Here is an 18,314-nt window from a genome sequence, read left to right as displayed (position 1 = left end):
CAATTGTCGGATCAAGAACAAGAAGCTTGGAATGCAAAACCGACCAAGTGTAGATTAGTCAATGATTATGAGCTTCATGCTGCTATTAGTATTAACTATGCTTCATTAAGATCTTTACAAAGATTGCAAAACAAAAAGAAGTTTCTACTTTCTAGTTCCAAAATCCAAAAGGATAATTCTTTTTTCAACATTCACACCCTACACTTGGTGATAGATACTTAGCTAATGCAGACTTCGATACCGAATTAAAATTTTCCTTTTATAGCAGACTTGCTGTTGATATCCCAGCGTTCAACTGCAAATGCACCTCGTGATCCATCTCCAGAGACGAAAGTGTATCTGTTGGTGGGCCTTTTAGCTCTTCATCTTCCACTGATACCAAGTTATCATCACCATAACCTCCGTTGTTGCAATCTACAACCACATTATTAAATCCTTCAACATTCACACCCTACACTTGGTGATAGATAATTTTAAGACTTTGATACCAAATTCAATTTTTCCTTTTATATCAGACTTGCGGTTGGTATCTCACCATTCAACTGTAGATGCATCTCGTTCGTCTCGTAGCAATCCATCTCCAGAGACGAAAGGGTATCTGTTGGTGGGCCTTTTAGTTCTTCTCCATCTTCCACGGAGACCAAGTTATCATCACCAAAACCTTCATTGTCGCAATCTACTACAACAGTCTTAAAGTCTTCCGTGAAGAGTGCCTCAAAGAGACACTTGCTGTCTGAGACTTTTCTCTCTGAATTAAATTTCACATCCAGAACAGGAGCTAGGAAATCGACTGCAGAGGTATTAGGTTCAAAACCGAGAACACTCTTGAAAACATCATCCATTTCAGGCTCTTCTTTAGATTCTTTAGTAGTGACATTTGAACTCTCGAGTTCGTGAACCAAGGAATCGGGATTCCTGAGCTCATAACTATGGTTCTCCCTCTCTGGGTAATGATCATCTTTTGTGCTTGATGTCACTGTATCTCCTTCTAAGCCATGGTTACTGACGCTAACCACTGTCTCAGCATCGGCATATCCTCCCATTTTATCACCCAGTGTTTCAGGAACTCCATTAATCATTTCCTGCGTACCATCTTCAATACAAAGAGTAATTCCAGGCTCTTTCCGTGGAGAAGTTGGGCTCTCCGAGGCAGAAGATGTGTTTCCCAACACCTCTGCTGCAACTTGGCTTTTGTCTGGAAGGGAACCAGCCAGAGATTTCTCTTCCGTCTCCATGTCATCTTCATCTGAAAATTCAGGCGCTCTGACTACGAGGGCTTGGCTGTATTTCCTGTCCGTGATTGAAGTTGAAGACAATAATCCAGCAAGTGCTGATGCTAAAGCATCATTTATAGACACTGAACGTTTTGGATTCTCTTCAAAAGATCCATTCCCAAGAGAATGACCAACCTCCTCATTACTGATCTCAGATTCAGCAGAATGACCAACCTCCTCATTACTGTTCTTCGGCTGCACAACAGCATAATCTTCTTCCTTGTCTGTACTAGCGGAGTCAGGAACAACTGTTTCAGCACAAGAGGCCAGTTGTGGTTCATCTGTATTTTTGTTCAATCCATCCAACTGATCGGTTTCAGGATCTGTATCACTGCTCTGAGGACCCGGGTTGGGTACTTTTGTTTCAACAAACAATTCAGATTCAAGTGACTTCTTGCCTAACTCTTCGAGTTTCTCCTCTACTAGCTGAAGCCTTGCATCAATACTACTGATAGGCTTCAACATCCGATCTTCGAAACTTGTCAAGATAGTTTCTAACCTGCTTACCTTGTTAACAAGCTGATGGAGAATAGTCTCCACATTACTGCAAGTCACATCACGTTTGATTTCTGCTTCAGGTACTCGTGTTGCATCAGCATGCTCTGCAAGAGTATTGGCTACAACTGGTAAGCTCGCTCTTTTCTGATTAGCACTAATGACATCTATCTCCTGCTGAATCTCATTCACGATCTTCTCTGATTCATTCGAATCTCCTAAACTTGCTGGATTCGTGCTGTTGGACTTTTCGGAAACTCGTCTATCATGTTCTTTTCTGACATCTTTTCCTCGTGACATCTGTAAAAGAGTGGGCATAAACATCGCCATAAGTGCACTACTGGATGAGTTTCCCGTTCCACTTGCTTCTTCCTTCTCTGCCTCACTTGGATCAACAGGATCAGCAAATACATAAACTTCATCAACAAGCGCACATCTTTTATCCTGAAGCGAGAGAAGACGGAGCGTAACAGAAACGCAAGGCTCCGCATCATCGATCTCTGCAGTAGCTTCAAACAGATCCTGAAAAGCATTTCCCCATTAACACCAATTATCACTTAAAGGACACGGCAAGCAGACTAAGATCTCTATAAGATACTTCCTCAAAAAACCTGTTACCTGTTGTCCTAATTGTGGAACTGAAAGCAGATCTTTTTCACCAGATTTCACTTCAACCCAATCATCCTCATTGGTCCGTGCATTCCCATTCCCATCCTTAACGGGTACCACTCCATTCTCAGAAGCAGGTGACTCAATGAGAGGGATGATCTTAAGCACTTCTTCATCTTCTGTCATTGCAACTCCACATCGAACTGTACAAAGGTATTCTCTATCATCCCGCTTCTTTTTGGTGTAATAGACTTCGTATACACGTGCAGTACTTCGGATATAGACTTGCCTTAGTTCATGTTCTTGAGCAAACGTAACTGCAACCACAATCATAAACATCATCGATGCTACACATCAACGAGTAGATAAGATTCTCACCGATAACACTACCGATCTACTTCAAACTATAACCGGATCCAAATCATGGAGTATAACGAAGAACAAATATCGGAATAAAGTAAAAAGGGGAGATCAAGCACCGTACTGGTGATTTCGCAAGGATCGCCGTTAGGAACCGGAGGGAGCAGAAGCAGTGGTGACTTGGCGGTATGATCGGCGGCGGCGGGGATGATTCCGTCGTCGGATTCGTGGTTTGCGGTGGTAGTCGAGAAGGATGACTCAAAGGAGACGGAGTCTGTGAGGGAACCGCCGGCGAGAGTCCAGTTCGTAGTGTAATTGATAGCGCCGTCGTAGTTGGTCGCATCCATCACCATTTCTCCCATTTCTCGATTGATTTGGGAAGGTTTTGGGTTGAAGGAAGATTTTGGATCCAAATTGAAGCGATCATCATCGCTACGTTCGGGTTTCTTGGTTTAAACCGGTTAATTCGGTTTTCGACAATCTGCTCAATTATTCAATTTGGTTCGGTATTTTTATTAAAAACCAGCAAATACCAGAAAAAATTATCAAATGATGAGTGCCTATCATTGTATTGTAACTGATTCATAAGTTGAAAACATAGGTAGATAGAGTATTTGTAATGAAAGGTATGGCTTATACATTGAGCAGCTTTCTCATGATTTAATGAACATCATATATAAGGTCCATTTTTGAGTACAAATATATATATATATATATAAAAAGATTTGTCATTCCTCATCAAGAATCACAGGTTCTGCCAGCTCTTTGGGTGATTCTTTTTGGTAAGGTGGAGGCATCAAACGCCGTACGTCTGCAAAGAGATCTTCACGCCCAGTCACCTCTTTGACAACCGACGAATCCAGGACAAAGTCGGGTATTGCCGGCAACACTTCGTCCAAGAATGATTTCATTGTCTGCATGCAAACACAAGAGGTGAGTGAGTTAACAAGGTGACAAGTTCTTGGTAGAGCAAAAGTAACAGAGAAGTGACTAACGGTGCAATGCAATAGAGCAGCATCGGTTCTACGTTTCCACTGGCCATTTCCAATCTCTGAATGGAACAGATTGATCAATGGCTGCAAACAAATAGGTTTTGCTTCAGTTATAACGCTTGTGTCATCGAATAGATAATAATAACTTAAAAAATAGAGCCTTGGAACACCATTACCCTCACTATATCACGAAGATTTGGTCCGCGTTTTCCATATTTCCCGAGGACTGACTCCCCATAGACTTGATACTTTTCAAGAACCTAGAAATCATTTACAGACAACAAAACACATCACATGTTTTAGATCAGATGTCAGTTAACATTGTAGGAGTATCTATTTTCAGAAAATTAATATTCCTCAAAACCTGTCGCCTTGTAATCCCACTGCTTGGAGATCCATATATTAAAGTATCGACATGTCCCAAAATGTGCCAGGGACTGTTAAATAGTCAGCATGGAGTTGAAATAATAGTCAAAAGAGATAAAACAGAAACTAATCCTCATGTGATATTTAACACAAATGGAAAAGATACAGGAAAAGGCTTTAACATACTTGTAGAATGCGGCACGCCCAAGCATAACGCCATGAGCTCCAGACCTCAATGCTGCATCTGCCTACAGGTCAATGGAAGAGGTAAATATTTGGCTTTAAGTAGCAACTTTTGGAATCAAAGTAAAGATTCGTTTAAGAAACCTCACCTCAACCACAGAGTTTATGCCTCCATTTATTGTGAACTTCAAGTCTGGAAAATCGCGCAATAGGGCAAAGAAATACTCGTATCTGCATTTGAGAAGTACAAGTGCAGATGAAAAAAAATGTGAGACATATCTTCCAAATAGATAACCATAACAGATACATAACTCAGCACGTACTTTAAGGGTGGGATTCGACGATTATCTGCTGGGCTAAGTCCAGATAATAACGCCTTTCGTGAATGTACGATGAAATGTTTAGTAGGAGATAGTGAAGAAACTATGTGAACGAAATCGCCTGAATAAAAATAAGAATAGAAAAGTTAAAGTAAGTCAGTCACATTCATAAGTGAACTCTCCAAGAGTTGTTATATGTCATTGCTTAAAGATAAACACAAGAACATACGACTTGAAAAGATAAGTGTAAAGAAAAACTTACAAAGCTCATTATATGAATCGTGATCATCAACACCTATTCGACATTTAACGGTGACAGATGCATTGGTATTGGCAGCAATGACAGTCATGGCTTCACCAACAAACTTTGGGTTAAGCATATGAACTGCACCAAAACATCCTCGTCCACTTACTTTTGGGCTTGGACATCCACAGCTACATAACAAATTAGAATGTCAGTAAACAAAAACACAGTTGGATGGGAATGGCACCGGTTGTTATAGAAACAGACACTCATACTTGAAATTAATTTCATCATAGCCATATGCATTAGCAAGCTTGGTTGCTTTGGCCAAATTGTCCAAGTTTCTCCCACCAATTTGAAGAACGATGGGATGCTGGTCAGGGGAAAACGCCAAAAAGCTGTCCTGAGCAGTACAAGAGTAACCACATAAATCAAACGCGTCATAAACTCAAGATGTAATAAAAACAAGAAACCCTTATCCGTTGAGTACCAGGTTCTCTTCTTGATAAACAATGGTTTCAGCTGCTAACATTTCCGTGTAGAGCCATGCGTGTTTTGATATAAGACGTGCCAAAGTTCTGTAGTGATTGTCAGTCCATCCCATCATCGGGGCAATACTGAATATGCATAACAGAAAAGAGCGGAAGCTTAAGATCATTCGCTGCAGATTAACATAACGAATAAAAAACTGAGACCCTCAGGCACGTACCTGAACAGAGGAGGACGATAAGCGTCTGAAACTGTCATGGCTTCGTACCACCTGATAATCAACTATACAAAGAATGTACACATTAGCTTCAAAGCAAAACAGAATAAGTGTTTTTGGTACCATAAAAGTAAGCCACAACACAAGATTCTGAAACAACAGTTTCCTTGAATCTCTTACTCATATGCTACTTCTTCAACATTTATGAACTTTCAGATAAGGTTCTTTATGATGGATAGATCAGATCAAAGAGCAATTTGTATCATTACATTACATAAATCAAGATAACGTTTCAACAGGTTTATCTTAGCTCAAACTAACCACAAAGCTGAATATCTTCCCTTATACATCCCACTTTTCAAACCAAAGTAGAAACTAAGCTAACAAAGCATCAATCTCAGACCTAAATAAAACCAAATTGTGAATCTAAGCTTTTTGTGAATGCTTTAAAGGAGAGGCAATCTCCAAGAGAAAACTAAATCACGCAAGTAAATCGAGTAACATAAATAGATACTATAGCAGGAGAGAAACCACAGATTTCACCATGAATTAAGCTCAGATTTTAGCGGTAATTATAATGAGAGGCGATAAGTATCTAAAGAGAGGAAGAAGAGTAGCTTCTGAAGCAGAGAAAGCATCGAAGAGGGACTCACGGTGGCAGAGACGACGAATACGGCGGACGAGTGGAGGAGAATAGCACAGACAGAGTGGTGAAATTGCTCGCAATTGTTCGGGTACGGTTCTTAGGTTTGTTTTTAATTTGTTATCCAATGTTCTTAAAACCAGACCGAAATACGAACCGGTAACTCATTTTTAAGTACCAGTGATCGGTTCGATCCGGTTCGACTGTGGCATGTGGTGTGATTCGGTGCTAGGCTTTGTAATCAAGGTCAGATATATTTAAGGTCCAATAAAAAATGGGGAGGGCTCTAACTCTAAGAAACACTAAATTATTAAAAGAGAAAAATACTAGAATAGCACCAAACCAAGTTTTTATTCCCAAAGTAGCACTCAAGACTCAAAGTCACAAAAATAAGTTTCATTAAAAAGGTAAATATACACTTATACCCTTTGGGTTAATTAATCCAAACCTTAGGGTTTAGAGTTAAGGGGTGGGGTTTTGGAATTAGAGTTTAAAATTTTATAAAAAATAAATATTAAAATAAAAGATAAAAATTTTAAAAACAAAAATTCTTTTTAAATTATAAAAAGAAAATTTGAAAAAAATAAAAAAAAATTCAAAAAGAAAATTTCAAAAAAAAAAATTATAAAAATTTCGAATCTGAAAACATATAATCTGAAACTATAAAAAAAAATTCATTTTTTTAATTTTTATTTTATTTATTTTTATTTATTTTTGTTTGTGTATTTAATTTTACTCCAAGGGTATTAAGGATATTTTACCTTTTAATGAATGTCATTTTTGTGACTTTCTCCTTCTAGTGTCATTTTTGAGACATAAACTTCAAAATGTGCTATTATTGACAATTGCCCTTATTAAAATTAAATTTGCAATATCTTGAAAACTAATGGAAATGTTATTTTAAAAAAATAGCATTTGCATTTTATATACAGATATTATTTATGAAAAATTGATCTAAATTTTTTTTTTCATTTGGTAGTAATATAATTATTATTATTCTATTGTTCAAATTAAAATAAATCAAACAATATTTTTATTATGTTTTAAGATAGATTTATAATTTCACATTTTTCTATTAATAATAATAGTGAAAAACAAGCCCTTACTGTTTTAAAAATCAGAGGCTGTATTCATTCTTTTGTCGTGGTTGTATTCATTTATTTCCCTATAAATTGGCTCAAAACTGTGCTTGGTAACCAATGTCACAGTTTTTTTAAAAAACTTTTATATTGACAAAGTTTGTTTGGTCAAACTAAAATGGTATCTTGTCGTTATCAAAACCAATATGATCGATCCAAACTTGTTAGAAAATAATAGTAATTGAATTTTCTGTTCTATATGAGGCAACAAATTTTTTTGGGGGGACAAATGTGAGGCAACAAATCTCTAAAAATCAAACTTGTTGAATGATGAATTGGTACATTTATTTTTCTAAATGGCAGTGGCCAGTGCCGTGCGAAGGTGTTTGGAATTCCGAGGCGAGTTCAAAAATATATTTTACATGATATATTTTTAATAATAATATATATATATATAATACTCATTTGAATTATTTAAATCATGAACAAAAAGTATGAATTTGTAATATAAATAAAAAGATATAAATTTTTGATTGAAATATTGGTAGCTGTCAAAAATATAAATCTTAGCATTTAAATTAACTATAATAAACTATATATTGAAAATATTATATTTTCTTTATCAAATTCTCATAAATATATAAAATAAATTTAACTCATAGCATATAAAAAAAAAAGACCAATGTGATCAAATATTTACAGTTTTTTAGAAGTAGAATCTTTATAGTTTTATTTAAAATATAGTAAAAATGATCACAAACCTAGTTACTTTAAACATAAGTACAATTTAAATTTAAATAAAAATAAAAATCTAACTAAGAGAATATGTTAACTACCATGTAAAAGTATTTTTTTTGTAATTTGGAACCCTAAAATTTTTACAAAATTTAGGGGCCCTACGCAAATGCCTTTTTCAAAAGTCTCTAAGTACGGCTCTAGCAGTGGCCACCCCTAAATTACCAAATTTCCGTGATATACAATAAAGTAAAATTTTAAAATAAAGCGAAAAAGGCACAAGTGGGGACCCACTTGGTTGACGTTCCCTCCTCGTTTCTTCCCTTCACGTCTACCGATGCTCGAACCCCACTTTTCTTCTTTATAATTATTTTTTCCCGGTCATTCATTCTCTCTAACGTGCTGACCCAAATCAGATCTCGACTCTAAGTTTATCATTCGATCTTCTCTTTGAGCTACGTAAGCTCTCTAAGTTTTGGTCAGAGAGGATGTCAAATCTTCATACCAATTTCAATCAGAAGATAGATTATGTGTTCAAAGTAGTTTTAATTGGCGACTCTGCCGTTGGCAAATCTCAGCTTCTCGCTAGATTCTCTAGGAACGAGTTCAGCATCGAGTCCAAAGCAACGATCGGTGTCGAGTTTCAGACAAGAACACTTACCATCGATAATAAAACTGTCAAAGCTCAGATATGGGACACTGCCGGTCAAGAACGGTACTTTCACTTTACCTTTTGTTATAAAATGTGATTTTTATTCATTGATGCGTTTTACTTGTCAGAGAATCTATAAACACTTTCGTTTAACGTTTTTGTGGAGTTTTAAGGTTTCTATGAACATTACCTTTCCAAATTTTTTTTTTTATTTTAGGTACCGAGCGGTGACGAGTGCATACTACAGAGGTGCAGTAGGGGCAATGCTTGTGTACGACATAACAAAACGACAGTCTTTTGATCATGTCGCGAGGTGGTTAGAAGAATTGAGAGGACACGCAGACAAAAACATTGTGATCATGCTTGTAGGAAACAAAACCGATCTCGGCACACTTCGAGCTGTACCAACCGACGATGCAAAGGAGTTTGCTCAGAGAGAGAACCTCTTCTTCATGGAGACATCAGCTCTGGATTCCATCAATGTTGAGCCATCTTTCCTCACGGTTTTGACTGAGATCTATAGGATAGTGAGCAAAAAGAATCTTGTTGCTAATGAGGAAGGAGAATCTGGTGGTGACTCTTCACTCCTGCAAGGAACTAAGATTGTTGTTCCTGGAGAAGAGGCTGAAGCTAAAGGAAAGAGATGTTGTGGAACATCGTAGAATCATTTTGTCTTTCTTTTGTGATTTTATTACCTCCTCCTCTGTTTTGACTGCATAATAATGTGTCTACTTTGTATCTAAGCTGTTGATGATAGAGTTGGAAGAGTTAAAACATTATATACTCAACTGAGTGATTCAGTTAAACATACAAATTGTTTGATTATGACAAATGAAACTAAACCTTGTTACATTGGTATATAGCAATCTTCAAGAAATCATTATGCGGTAAGCGTTTTATAGGAGATTATTGATTAAATAGGAGATTATTGATTAAGTAGGTGCCTAAACCGATTTTTTGAACGTTTACACTGATTTGAAAGAAAAATAAAGAAAAATAATTTGTTAGATTCAATTTGCCGCCTAGGTGGACTGAATTTTAGAACACTTGTATATATATAGGGGCATGGTTTAACAAACTGAGATATCATGTGTTTGGTTTTCACTGACATCATTAAAACACAAATAGATAAAAACATTTGAAACGTTTAGATTAAGCAAATATAAGTCGCAAATCGACCCAATTCTGAGTTATCAAGATCAGCTGCTTCAACAAAAGCAGAGTGTCAGACCTTACAATGGTTTGTGGCTGAACAGCAAAGTTATGAAGATGACTTCTTTCCTTTTAGATTGATAACAGAGAGCTCTTGTTCAACATACTCTCCTGCGGGTATCGCCGGATATTTACTTGCCAGTGACGACTCCGCGAAATGCCCCAAAGGTTTCAGCTCGGCATCTGAGGCTATGTGGGCAAACAACTGCAAGACAAGACAGAAACAAATCTTCCAGATAAGCCAAAGGGTCAGGAAAACTGACAAGGACACTGGTTAAGAAGACTTACAGTGGAGGAAACTCTCCATAGGCTTCGGTTTTGTTCTTTTGCTAATTTGATTGCATCCTTGGTCTTGCTCGTGACAACTACTTCATGCATTCCGGCAATGCATTCTCCAGCAGTCAACCACTCTATCTGCACACATGAGTTACCAAAATTTTAGCTTAATGTAGCTACACCTCAAAGAATTCAAGACTCTACTCAATATCAAGTAAAGAACATGCAGTAACATCTCCACACCTGCTTTCCAGTTTGAATCAAGAGGCAGCCTACGGGAACTTTAACAGCAACCTTTTCCCCATTCCTTAACCAAATATAAAGACCAGGGAACCTACTCCTTCCATGAATCGTTAGAAAATTGAGGTCATAATGATATCCTGCAAAGATAGTGCCTTCCTCGTTGTAACAGCTAAGATCACTTCCCGTTGGAGCAAGAAGATGAGGACCCTGAGATTCACAAAAATGATACTCTTCCAAGTTAATTAAATCAAAATCCATCCATAACCCAAATTTCCACTTCTACCATTCATCCAATACTTAAACTAAATCAAAAGGCTGTGTTCTGAACAAAGATTCTTCCTTTTGACTGAAGAAAAACAAGACAAGGCCTAAGAACTGACCTGCTTCATGAGGGATGTAAACGCATCCTTGGGCAAACCAAACCCAATTGCTGCCATTTCAGCAACAACCTGAACAGTTTGTAATAAAAAAACATCACCTCATGAGTTACAAAGCTAAACAAGCATCAAATGCAAACAAACACTAAAGGCAGTAGTGCCTAACCTCAACAGCTGAGATCATCTTGCAACCCCATGAGTCCATCACTTCTTTCCACTCTGGAAAACCTTCCGGTATCACAGGCTCAGAGTTGAGCTCCTAAAACATAAGCCACTTCTAACAATCAACCACAAATAATTATATATACAAAAACATATAATAATAGTCTTAAACATTACCTTAAAGCGTGTGTTAGAAGGGCGAGGACCTACTCTCCACATGTACCTCCACTTGTGATCTGGTCCCTTAGGAATGTGTGGTTTACACTCATTAGGCATCGTCTTGAATTTCTCTTGCATCTCTTCATCAACCAAGCTTCTCGGCACCTCAACTCCTTCCGGTGTCACACCAACCTAATCCAATCAAAAAGGTGTTGACTTTAACAAAGATTTAAAAAAAAAAAAAATTAGCTTTCGTGCAGACAAGACACAACATGACTGTCGGTTTTGTAATAAAAGGATTCGATTAGAATTTAGAAGTGAAGATCTAGAGGTGAACCTGGTAGTGGAGATTAGGTCTCTCTTGCAACCGCTTGAACTCATCGGGCTTGGAGAAGTAAGTCTCCATCATATCGATGAATCGATCGTTGTCTTCGGCGCTGCATCTCGGATCTTTGACTAGTAGGGCTCCGGTTTCCTTCAGGATCCGGCTCACCTCTCGGCACGAGTCGAGGAGATCGGTTCCCAGTTGAGGATCCGATTCGCTGTTTGAGGATTGTAGGTAACGAGAGAGATCTACGACAGGTAACTCCATTACGACAAAAGCGAGGAAGGATGAAGAAGAGAAGTAACCTTTTTATTTATTTATTTATTGCTTAGTAATGATATGGCGGGAGATGGGAGTAGTAGATTTGGTGTCTGTACTTGACGCTCCATGTTCATTTACTTTTACAAAGTGATGATGAAATTGTTTTTATATACACTTCTATAAATTTAAAATTGTCATTTATACTTTACTCATATCCTTTTCATAAAACCAATAATATTTTAGATAAATAAAATTATTTATAAAATTAACGTATTTATAAGTTGAAAATTGTATTGAAATTTTACAATGACACTTTTTTAGTAACAAGAAAAAATGTTAAAATAATATTTAATAGAATTAATCATCTTAATCACTGTTAATCAGATGATGATAATAATCCTTGGTAAAAATGTTAATTTGTTCACGACGTTACCGAAAACAACACATTTTGATTTCAGTTCAATGTGATTATGTGACATCCCACATTATAAAATCAATGTCAAAGTTATACAATTCTCTTTCGTCAAGTTAGAGAACACTTTACAAAAGATGTTCACTGCAATACGATTAAGAAAAAGCATGTCTACATGGAGAGAACCAAAACATGAAACGTAATCTATATAAACCATGAAACGTTGACAAGCAAAAACAGGCAATAACAACACGTTTCTTCTTCTTTTTTTATCTTGTAGCATTTGTAGAATTAGTTAAAACTAAGGAGTAGGAAAACAAATACTTTCACTAATCCTAACGCAACTGATATTTCGATTAAGAAGAAGATGATTTCAAGGTTTTTGATGATACTGCCATTATGAATAGTTTTCAGCTATAGCATTTTTGTAGTTTGTCACTGGGAAGATCCAGAAGCAGTGCGCTTCTCATATTCACCTTGTTCTTCTTTAACGAATTCCTCAAGCAGTTCACGCTGTCTCTGCGTTATATTCCTGCCAAAAGAACATATAAACAAATCATAAGAAGAGATTACCATCTTAATCACAGTTTATTTGGGGCTTTTTATGGGGGACTTACGCAGGGATGCTGACGTTAAAATGCACATACTGATCCCCAAATCTAGTTGACTTTCTTGCCCTAATACCTGTTTGTATAGTAAACAAAAAGGATGGGGTTTGATAAGTAAACACACAGGAAAATAATCAACACTTGGTTTTCTCACTCTCTCTCAACTTCCAAATGGATTTGAGAAACTTTTTTTTTCTTATGTCTTGTAGTCACTAAATTAGCTCAAGATCATACTCAAAAACTGCTTTTATGTTTTCAGGTATACTAAAGCTGAACTTATCTACACAAGCAAAAAAAAAAAAGCTCACCTTTATTCCGTAGCACTACTTTCTGACCAGGTTGTGTTCCAGGACGGACCTGCAACAAAAGAGTTTCCAAGTTTAGATTGCCGGAGAAGTGCCAAGACTTGCCCTAAACTACACTAAGTGGGAAATGAAACTCGAAACTGTAGTTAACTAGCAACCAAAAATATGATTCTCTGGAGTTCAACATCTGTCTGGCCAATGCGAGAATTTTATAACAAAGTAAGAAGTGAGAAAAGTAGTAGAAACCTTCACGACGACATCACCGGTAAGTGTTGGAACTTGAATGGTTCCTCCAAGAATGGCCTGATAAAAGATTGGAGAATACATTTGGTTATTAGGGATAAAACAAAAAAAAATGGTAAAAAGAGCTCACAGATACTGCAGTAGAAGTTAGAAACAAATCCTGAAGGCTAAAGCGCCTACGAACTTTTAGAGACAGGATCGACATTTCACCTGAGTAACACTGAGAACCGAATTCACATGAATATCTGATCCCTCTCTTCGGAACACTGGATCTTCACGAACCTGAAAAGTAAAATACAGCCTAGATATTGAGAATGCAATGACATTATTAACATGGCTTTTCATTAGAAAGTTGAACTCAGTACAGTCACCTTGAAAATAACATAAAGATCACCAGGTTGGTCACCTTCGGGATCAGCCCCACCCGCCCTTCCCACCTTTATTGTGTCGCTATTGTCAACCCCTGAAAGATTTTTAAAAATGTGTAAAAAGAAGAGCTCGAAGGGATCTAGACGACACATTTTTTATTACCTATAGATATGCCAAAAAAAACAAGAAATTACCTGGATCAATATTGACTTTCACTGACTTCTGTCCTGGAACCACTCTAGCCCCTCTACATGATTTGCAAATACTCTGGTAATACCCAAACAAACGAAACCTACTTAAAGATCAAACATTTGGGATGAATCTAGCAGAAGACTATGTGTCTCCTCAGATATACATACACAGGTAAACACTATATATGATATAAAAAGTGCAATAATCAAATATATGATATACTGAGAACGTTTGACCAGCTCCACCACACTGTTGGCAAGTTCGTTGGATGCTTAATATACCCCTTCTCATCGTTGTCTGAAAAAACATAACCGTCTCACCTTAAAACCATTAAAAAAATCATAATTACAGTGGTCAAACTAGAGTTTTGTAATACTGACCATCCCAGAGCCATCACAGGCTTTGCATCTTTCACGTTTGGTACCAGGAGGAACACCTTGTCCACCTACACATCAGGGGAAGAAAACAAACAAACAAACATTAACTAAAGATTGATACAATATCAACATATAGAGAGAGTACTTTGATCGTTAGAATATATATACATACCACAAGTGTTACAAGCCATGTCAGTTTGAAAAGTCACAGTTTTGGAGCATCCTTGAACAGCTTCCATGAAAGAAAGTTCAAGCAAAACCTTACAAGAGTATAGAAGGAATAAAATATATTAATCGTGGAGCACAAAATTCATCATTCGAAAAAAATAAGCAAACTATAATACCTTGACATCTTGACCTCCGAAAGCTTGCTTGTTTCTGTTAAAGATCTGACCGAAGATATCAAATGGGTTATCAAACGGGTCAAAACCTTGACCAAAGCCTCCTCCTCCGTCATTTGGAAACCCACCGCTAGCATTTTGCTCAAATGCTTCATGCCCAACCTGCAGCAGATATAGATCACATCTGTAATAGGTAAATCGAGGGAGGAGGAATGCAAGAACAATCCAAAGCTTGCAATAACGAAATCGAAGAAATATTGTGAGGGCCTATGTACCTGGTCATAAAGGTCACGCTTCTCCTTATCTTTCAAAATCTAATCCAAAAAAAACAACAATTACCATTCAGTATAAGATTATAACACATCATAACAAAAACAGTTTCGTCCAAGATGTGGAGACAAACTCACTTCATATGCTTTTGAGACCTCTTGGAACTTCTTCTCAGCTTCTGGGTCATCTTTATTCATATCAGGATGGAGTTTCTTAGCTAGCTGGAGAAAGTTGAAAAAACAATAGCATCAATCAAAGACAAACAAACTAAACGATGCAAACACTAAACCATATAGTCCATACCCCGTAATAAGCCTTCTTGATTTCACCATCTGTGGCATTCTTGTTCACACCAAGAAGTTCATAGTAGTCCTTAGATGACATAGATGAAGAGCCTGGTAATAGAAAAATACAAACTTCACTGTTAAAAGATTCAATTATAAAAACAATCTACAAACTGTAAGATTCAATGAAGCTCCGACGCAACCTGTTCCATGAATAGACCTTCTCGAACCAAAATTAGAATTAAAACCTCCAAAGCTGATCCATCTCCGGTCATGCCCTAACATTACATCAACATATAATCTTAAACCCTCTGGCAAATACTCAATCTGGCTCATGAATTACACTTTCGTATAGCAAACTTACCAGATTTAGAAGCGTGATCTCCAAGAACTTTGGCAGGATTGCCAGAACCTGTATTCAATCTCCTACAACTCCCAACAGCTACTCCCCTGAGTTTCTGCAGATTCTCATAGAACACAACTTCAAATCAAGAGATAAAGAGGGATATAACGAGGAAGAAGGAGATAGAGAGAGATAAGCACTAACCTGATAGGCGAAATCTTGTGCACGCGATGAGGAGAGACATCGACGAGCTAACAGGCGAATAACCTTTGCGTTAGGGAGCATTTTTTTCTCTCTCGATAGATATGTCTTCTGTCTGAATTCAATGGAGATTTAATGAGTAGGGAGTGATAAGGGTCCAAATCATCAGACAGGAGCAGCGAACTTTAAACCCTAGCAAAGCCCTGTGTTTGATGATATGATGCTTGTGAGAACTGTGTAGAAGACGCAGTTTCTGTTATTTTGTTCGCCACACAATACCGGGTTTGACTGTTTCATTTCATGTAACCAACTCAACCTGACCCGACCCGCCTTTATCACCCTTAAATGGGCGGGCCCATCGGCCCATCATAAAATAATCAAGTAGTTTTCTGTTGTTCGCTACACAAGATCAGGCAGGCCTCGACGCATTTATCCAAACCAAACCGAATTTGTTTCGAGTTTGGATCGTATCAATTATATTAATAGATTTTATATTATTAGAACCAAAAAATCAGAAGAGAACCGAAAATCGAATGAATATTTGAATTTTATAATATAGTTTTATGTATAAATATTAACTGTATTTAATATTAAAATATTCAAATAATTTTAAAATATTATTTATATGTTGAAATATCCAAAATTGAATTATTAGAATATTTTTTATTTAAAATATTTAAAATTAGCTTCGAATTTTTGTCTGAAAATCCAAAAAATCTGATACTCAATAAAAAATCCGGTTATTTTGACTTTTTAATCTGAATTAACCAAAAAATCGATATAAAACTAAAACCGAATAGATCCAAAATTATTTCAGATATAAATCGGTTCTCAACTTTGTTACTCGGATCCTAAACCTCTATAATAAAGAACCGAAAGAACCGAACCGAATGGCCAAAGTATTACATATTAGGTTTGGTCATTTCATATAACCCGCTTAACCTGACCCGACCCACGACCTCCCCCATATTTCCCTTTAGTAGGCCCATTAAAATAACAAATAACTAAATAGTCTTCTTCTTCCTCTTTTCTCTTCGGCTCTGTAATTTACAATCGGGAAAGTTGTAATCAACACTCACTTACGATTGATGAACTTACCCATCAACATGCTTTCGATGCTGTAACTATTCTCAAATCATCTAATTTCAGTCTCGTGGAGGATCAAAACTAGGGTTAATCTCTCCTGACCAATGCGGTGGCTGCTGCAGCGAACGGTTAGTTTCTCCACCACTTTCTCCGATTTCAGACAAGGGTTTGGTTTTATTCAGACATGTGGTCTAGTCAACGTAAAGCTAAAATGGGTGAAAGACAAGGAACTCGACGCCGTCGTGGCTCGCGAGAAGCATCTCAAAGCAGTATGCAACCTCGTTTCGATAATCTCCTCTTCACACGATACGAAAGCACCGATCTTTCACCTCAACACTCACCGAGGCCAGCTCGGTCTCCCTCAAGAGCTAAAGCTCGCGGCTTTCATAAGGAGATACCCCAACATCTTCGTGGAGCATTGTTGTCGTGATGGCGCAGGTACTCGCGTTCCTTGTTTCGGTTTAACCCCCGAGGGGATAGAGCTTTACAGTGAAGAGGTTAATGTCGTGCGGGTGAATGAAGAGGATGTTGTGTCGAGGCTGTGTAAGCTTCTTATGCTCACGAGTGAAAGAACGCTTCCTCTGCATTCCGTTGATCATCTCAGATGGGATTTGGGTTTGCCGTATGATTACAAAGCTTCGTTGGTTCGTAACCACCAGGAGTTGTTCTGTTTGGTTAAGTTGTCTAGTGATCTCGTCGGTTTGAAGCTGTTACATTGGGATGAACGTCTCGCTGTTTCACACCACATGATGAGTGATGATGGTGATAATCATATGGCTTTCCCGGTTAAGTTTACTAGAGGGTTTGGGTTAAAGAGGAAGAGCATGGAGTGGCTGCAAGAATGGCAGAGACTCCCTTACACGTCGCCTTACGTCGACGCGTCTCATTTAGATCCGAGGACTGATTTGTCGGAGAAGAGGAACGTTGGAGTGTTTCACGAGCTTCTTCATCTGACGGTTGGGAAGAAGATGGAGAGGAAAAACGTGAGCAATCTTCGAAAGCCGTTTGCGCTTCCGCAGAAGTTTACCAAAGTGTTTGAGCGTCACCCGGGGATTTTCTACATCTCTATGAAGTGTGATACGCAGACGGTGATCCTTAGAGAAGGTTATGATAGGCGGCAGCTCGTTGAAAGGCATCCTCTTGTTGACATCAGGGAGAAGTTTGCGAATATGATGAATGAAGGGCGTCTTGATAGAAGTAGAGGGGTGTATAGGAGATCTGTTGACGCTGAATTGGGGAAGAAGAGTGGCAAGATTGTTTATCCGGATTGGTCTGAAGGAGAGGAAGAGGAAGTGTCAGAAAATTATCGGTTATCCAGATACGAGTCTGACTATCCTGTAGCTGTAGATATTGATATGGTGCCGGCAGGTCAGAGACCGAGGTGGCAGTAGTAAGTTGGACTGCAATGTTTGTTACAGTGCAACCAAACAAGACAGTGCGGAGAGAGTGAAACAAGACCACATTCTGCATCAACCTGAGCTTTAGGGGCATCAAATGGGGTTTCCATTTAAAACCTTTCAACTGAATCTGGTCTTGCTTTTTCCCTGTTAATGTCACTCCCCATTCGATGGAACGCTACAGACATAGGCAAAGCTGCTTGTTGTTACCGG

The 18,314-nt window shown here is 37.8% G+C and overlaps 6 protein-coding genes across 8 annotated transcripts; 2 read left to right on the top strand and 4 right to left on the bottom strand.

The window, feature by feature from the left end:
- Positions 1-62: 62 nt before the first annotated feature.
- Positions 63-3,172, bottom strand: LOC111198709. 3 transcript variants are annotated; one of them, XM_048735295.1, is made up of 4 exons: positions 2,863-3,172; positions 2,388-2,695; positions 536-2,291; positions 63-451 (listed from the first exon to the last, which is right to left on the bottom strand). In XM_048735295.1, the coding sequence occupies exons 1-4, from the start codon at positions 3,098-3,100 to the stop codon at positions 438-440; spliced, it is 2,316 nt and encodes a 771-aa protein (XP_048591252.1). In that variant the 5' UTR covers positions 3,101-3,172; the 3' UTR covers positions 63-437. The 3 variants fall into 3 exon arrangements, with proteins under 3 accessions (XP_048591252.1, XP_048591250.1, XP_048591251.1); XM_048735293.1 differs by having other exon boundaries at positions 63-414; positions 2,863-3,169; XM_048735294.1 differs by having other exon boundaries at positions 63-2,291.
- A 96-nt stretch (positions 3,173-3,268) lies between these two features.
- On the bottom strand, positions 3,269-6,306 carry LOC111198707 (tRNA-dihydrouridine(20/20a) synthase-like). The gene is made up of 12 exons (XM_022687780.2): positions 6,203-6,306; positions 5,553-5,614; positions 5,334-5,460; positions 5,119-5,246; positions 4,862-5,034; positions 4,603-4,720; positions 4,429-4,510; positions 4,283-4,344; positions 4,095-4,167; positions 3,907-3,990; positions 3,734-3,814; positions 3,269-3,652 (listed from the first exon to the last, which is right to left on the bottom strand). The coding sequence occupies exons 2-12, from the start codon at positions 5,588-5,590 to the stop codon at positions 3,467-3,469; spliced, it is 1,152 nt and encodes a 383-aa protein (XP_022543501.2). The 5' UTR covers positions 5,591-5,614; positions 6,203-6,306; the 3' UTR covers positions 3,269-3,466.
- Positions 6,307-8,351: 2,045 nt separating this feature from the next.
- Positions 8,352-9,516, top strand: LOC111198708 (ras-related protein RABA4c-like). Its single transcript, XM_022687782.2, has 2 exons — positions 8,352-8,721; positions 8,876-9,516. Exons 1-2 carry the CDS (start codon positions 8,495-8,497, stop codon positions 9,318-9,320), a joined length of 672 nt encoding a protein of 223 aa, XP_022543503.2. The 5' UTR covers positions 8,352-8,494; the 3' UTR covers positions 9,321-9,516.
- A 171-nt stretch (positions 9,517-9,687) lies between these two features.
- Positions 9,688-11,807, bottom strand: BNAC07G49220D. The gene is made up of 7 exons (XM_013788808.3): positions 11,425-11,807; positions 11,106-11,279; positions 10,933-11,025; positions 10,770-10,838; positions 10,390-10,596; positions 10,159-10,284; positions 9,688-10,075 (listed from the first exon to the last, which is right to left on the bottom strand). Exons 1-7 carry the CDS (start codon positions 11,677-11,679, stop codon positions 9,920-9,922), a joined length of 1,080 nt encoding a protein of 359 aa, XP_013644262.3. The 5' UTR covers positions 11,680-11,807; the 3' UTR covers positions 9,688-9,919.
- A 454-nt stretch (positions 11,808-12,261) lies between these two features.
- On the bottom strand, positions 12,262-15,899 carry LOC111198706 (chaperone protein dnaJ GFA2, mitochondrial). Its single transcript, XM_022687779.2, has 17 exons — positions 15,622-15,899; positions 15,439-15,532; positions 15,278-15,352; positions 15,094-15,185; positions 14,928-15,011; positions 14,796-14,834; positions 14,524-14,682; positions 14,352-14,439; positions 14,183-14,247; positions 14,025-14,099; positions 13,805-13,877; positions 13,613-13,704; positions 13,452-13,523; positions 13,245-13,301; positions 13,002-13,050; positions 12,703-12,769; positions 12,262-12,617 (listed from the first exon to the last, which is right to left on the bottom strand). Exons 1-17 carry the CDS (start codon positions 15,700-15,702, stop codon positions 12,521-12,523), a joined length of 1,359 nt encoding a protein of 452 aa, XP_022543500.1. The 5' UTR covers positions 15,703-15,899; the 3' UTR covers positions 12,262-12,520.
- A 743-nt stretch (positions 15,900-16,642) lies between these two features.
- LOC106348965 (protein WHAT'S THIS FACTOR 9, mitochondrial) lies at positions 16,643-18,133 on the top strand. The gene has a single exon (XM_013788811.3). It carries the CDS (start codon positions 16,809-16,811, stop codon positions 18,093-18,095), a length of 1,287 nt encoding a protein of 428 aa, XP_013644265.3. The 5' UTR covers positions 16,643-16,808; the 3' UTR covers positions 18,096-18,133.
- The last annotated feature ends 181 nt before the right edge of the window (positions 18,134-18,314 follow it).

This window comes from Brassica napus, chromosome A6 (assembly GCF_020379485.1).
Source record: "Brassica napus cultivar Da-Ae chromosome A6, Da-Ae, whole genome shotgun sequence".
In the NCBI taxonomy this organism is placed as follows: Eukaryota; Viridiplantae; Streptophyta; class Magnoliopsida; order Brassicales; family Brassicaceae; genus Brassica; species Brassica napus.
This window is presented reverse-complemented; position numbering and strand designations above follow the sequence as displayed.

What these genes read in the sequence shown, in the direction of transcription:
- LOC106348965 (XM_013788811.3), top strand. Translation starts at nt 16,809, where the DNA reads ATGCGGTGGCTGCTGCAGCGAACGGTTAGTTTCTCCACCACTTTCTCC.
- LOC111198708 (XM_022687782.2), top strand. Translation starts at nt 8,495, where the DNA reads ATGTCAAATCTTCATACCAATTTCAATCAGAAGATAGATTATGTGTTC. An exon ending in GACACTGCCGGTCAAGAACG is followed by an intron (nt 8,722 to 8,875) that starts GTACTTTCACTT and finishes TTTTTATTTTAG; the next exon opens with GTACCGAGCGGTGACGAGTG.
- LOC111198706 (XM_022687779.2), bottom strand. Translation starts at nt 15,702, where the DNA reads ATGCTCCCTAACGCAAAGGTTATTCGCCTGTTAGCTCGTCGATGTCTC. An exon ending in TCAAGAAGGCTTATTACGGG is followed by an intron (nt 15,012 to 15,093) that starts GTATGGACTATA and finishes AACTTTCTCCAG; the next exon opens with CTAGCTAAGAAACTCCATCC. An exon ending in CATGGCTTGTAACACTTGTG is followed by an intron (nt 14,248 to 14,351) that starts GTATGTATATAT and finishes CCTGATGTGTAG; the next exon opens with GTGGACAAGGTGTTCCTCCT.
- LOC111198707 (XM_022687780.2), bottom strand. Translation starts at nt 5,590, where the DNA reads ATGACAGTTTCAGACGCTTATCGTCCTCCTCTGTTCAG. An exon ending in TTTATCAAGAAGAGAACCTG is followed by an intron (nt 5,247 to 5,333) that starts GTACTCAACGGA and finishes TGTACTGCTCAG; the next exon opens with GACAGCTTTTTGGCGTTTTC. An exon ending in CGTCGAATCCCACCCTTAAA is followed by an intron (nt 4,511 to 4,602) that starts GTACGTGCTGAG and finishes TCTCAAATGCAG; the next exon opens with ATACGAGTATTTCTTTGCCC.
- LOC111198709 (XM_048735293.1), bottom strand. Translation starts at nt 3,100, where the DNA reads ATGGGAGAAATGGTGATGGATGCGACCAACTACGACGGCGCTATCAAT. An exon ending in CGATCCTTGCGAAATCACCA is followed by an intron (nt 2,696 to 2,862) that starts GTACGGTGCTTG and finishes TTGTGGTTGCAG; the next exon opens with TTACGTTTGCTCAAGAACAT. An exon ending in TTCCACAATTAGGACAACAG is followed by an intron (nt 2,292 to 2,387) that starts GTAACAGGTTTT and finishes AATGCTTTTCAG; the next exon opens with GATCTGTTTGAAGCTACTGC.
- BNAC07G49220D (XM_013788808.3), bottom strand. Translation starts at nt 11,679, where the DNA reads ATGGAGTTACCTGTCGTAGATCTCTCTCGTTACCTACAATCCTCAAAC. An exon ending in GACCTAATCTCCACTACCAG is followed by an intron (nt 11,280 to 11,424) that starts GTTCACCTCTAG and finishes TGATTGGATTAG; the next exon opens with GTTGGTGTGACACCGGAAGG. An exon ending in TATGGAGAGTTTCCTCCACT is followed by an intron (nt 10,076 to 10,158) that starts GTAAGTCTTCTT and finishes CTTGTCTTGCAG; the next exon opens with TTGTTTGCCCACATAGCCTC.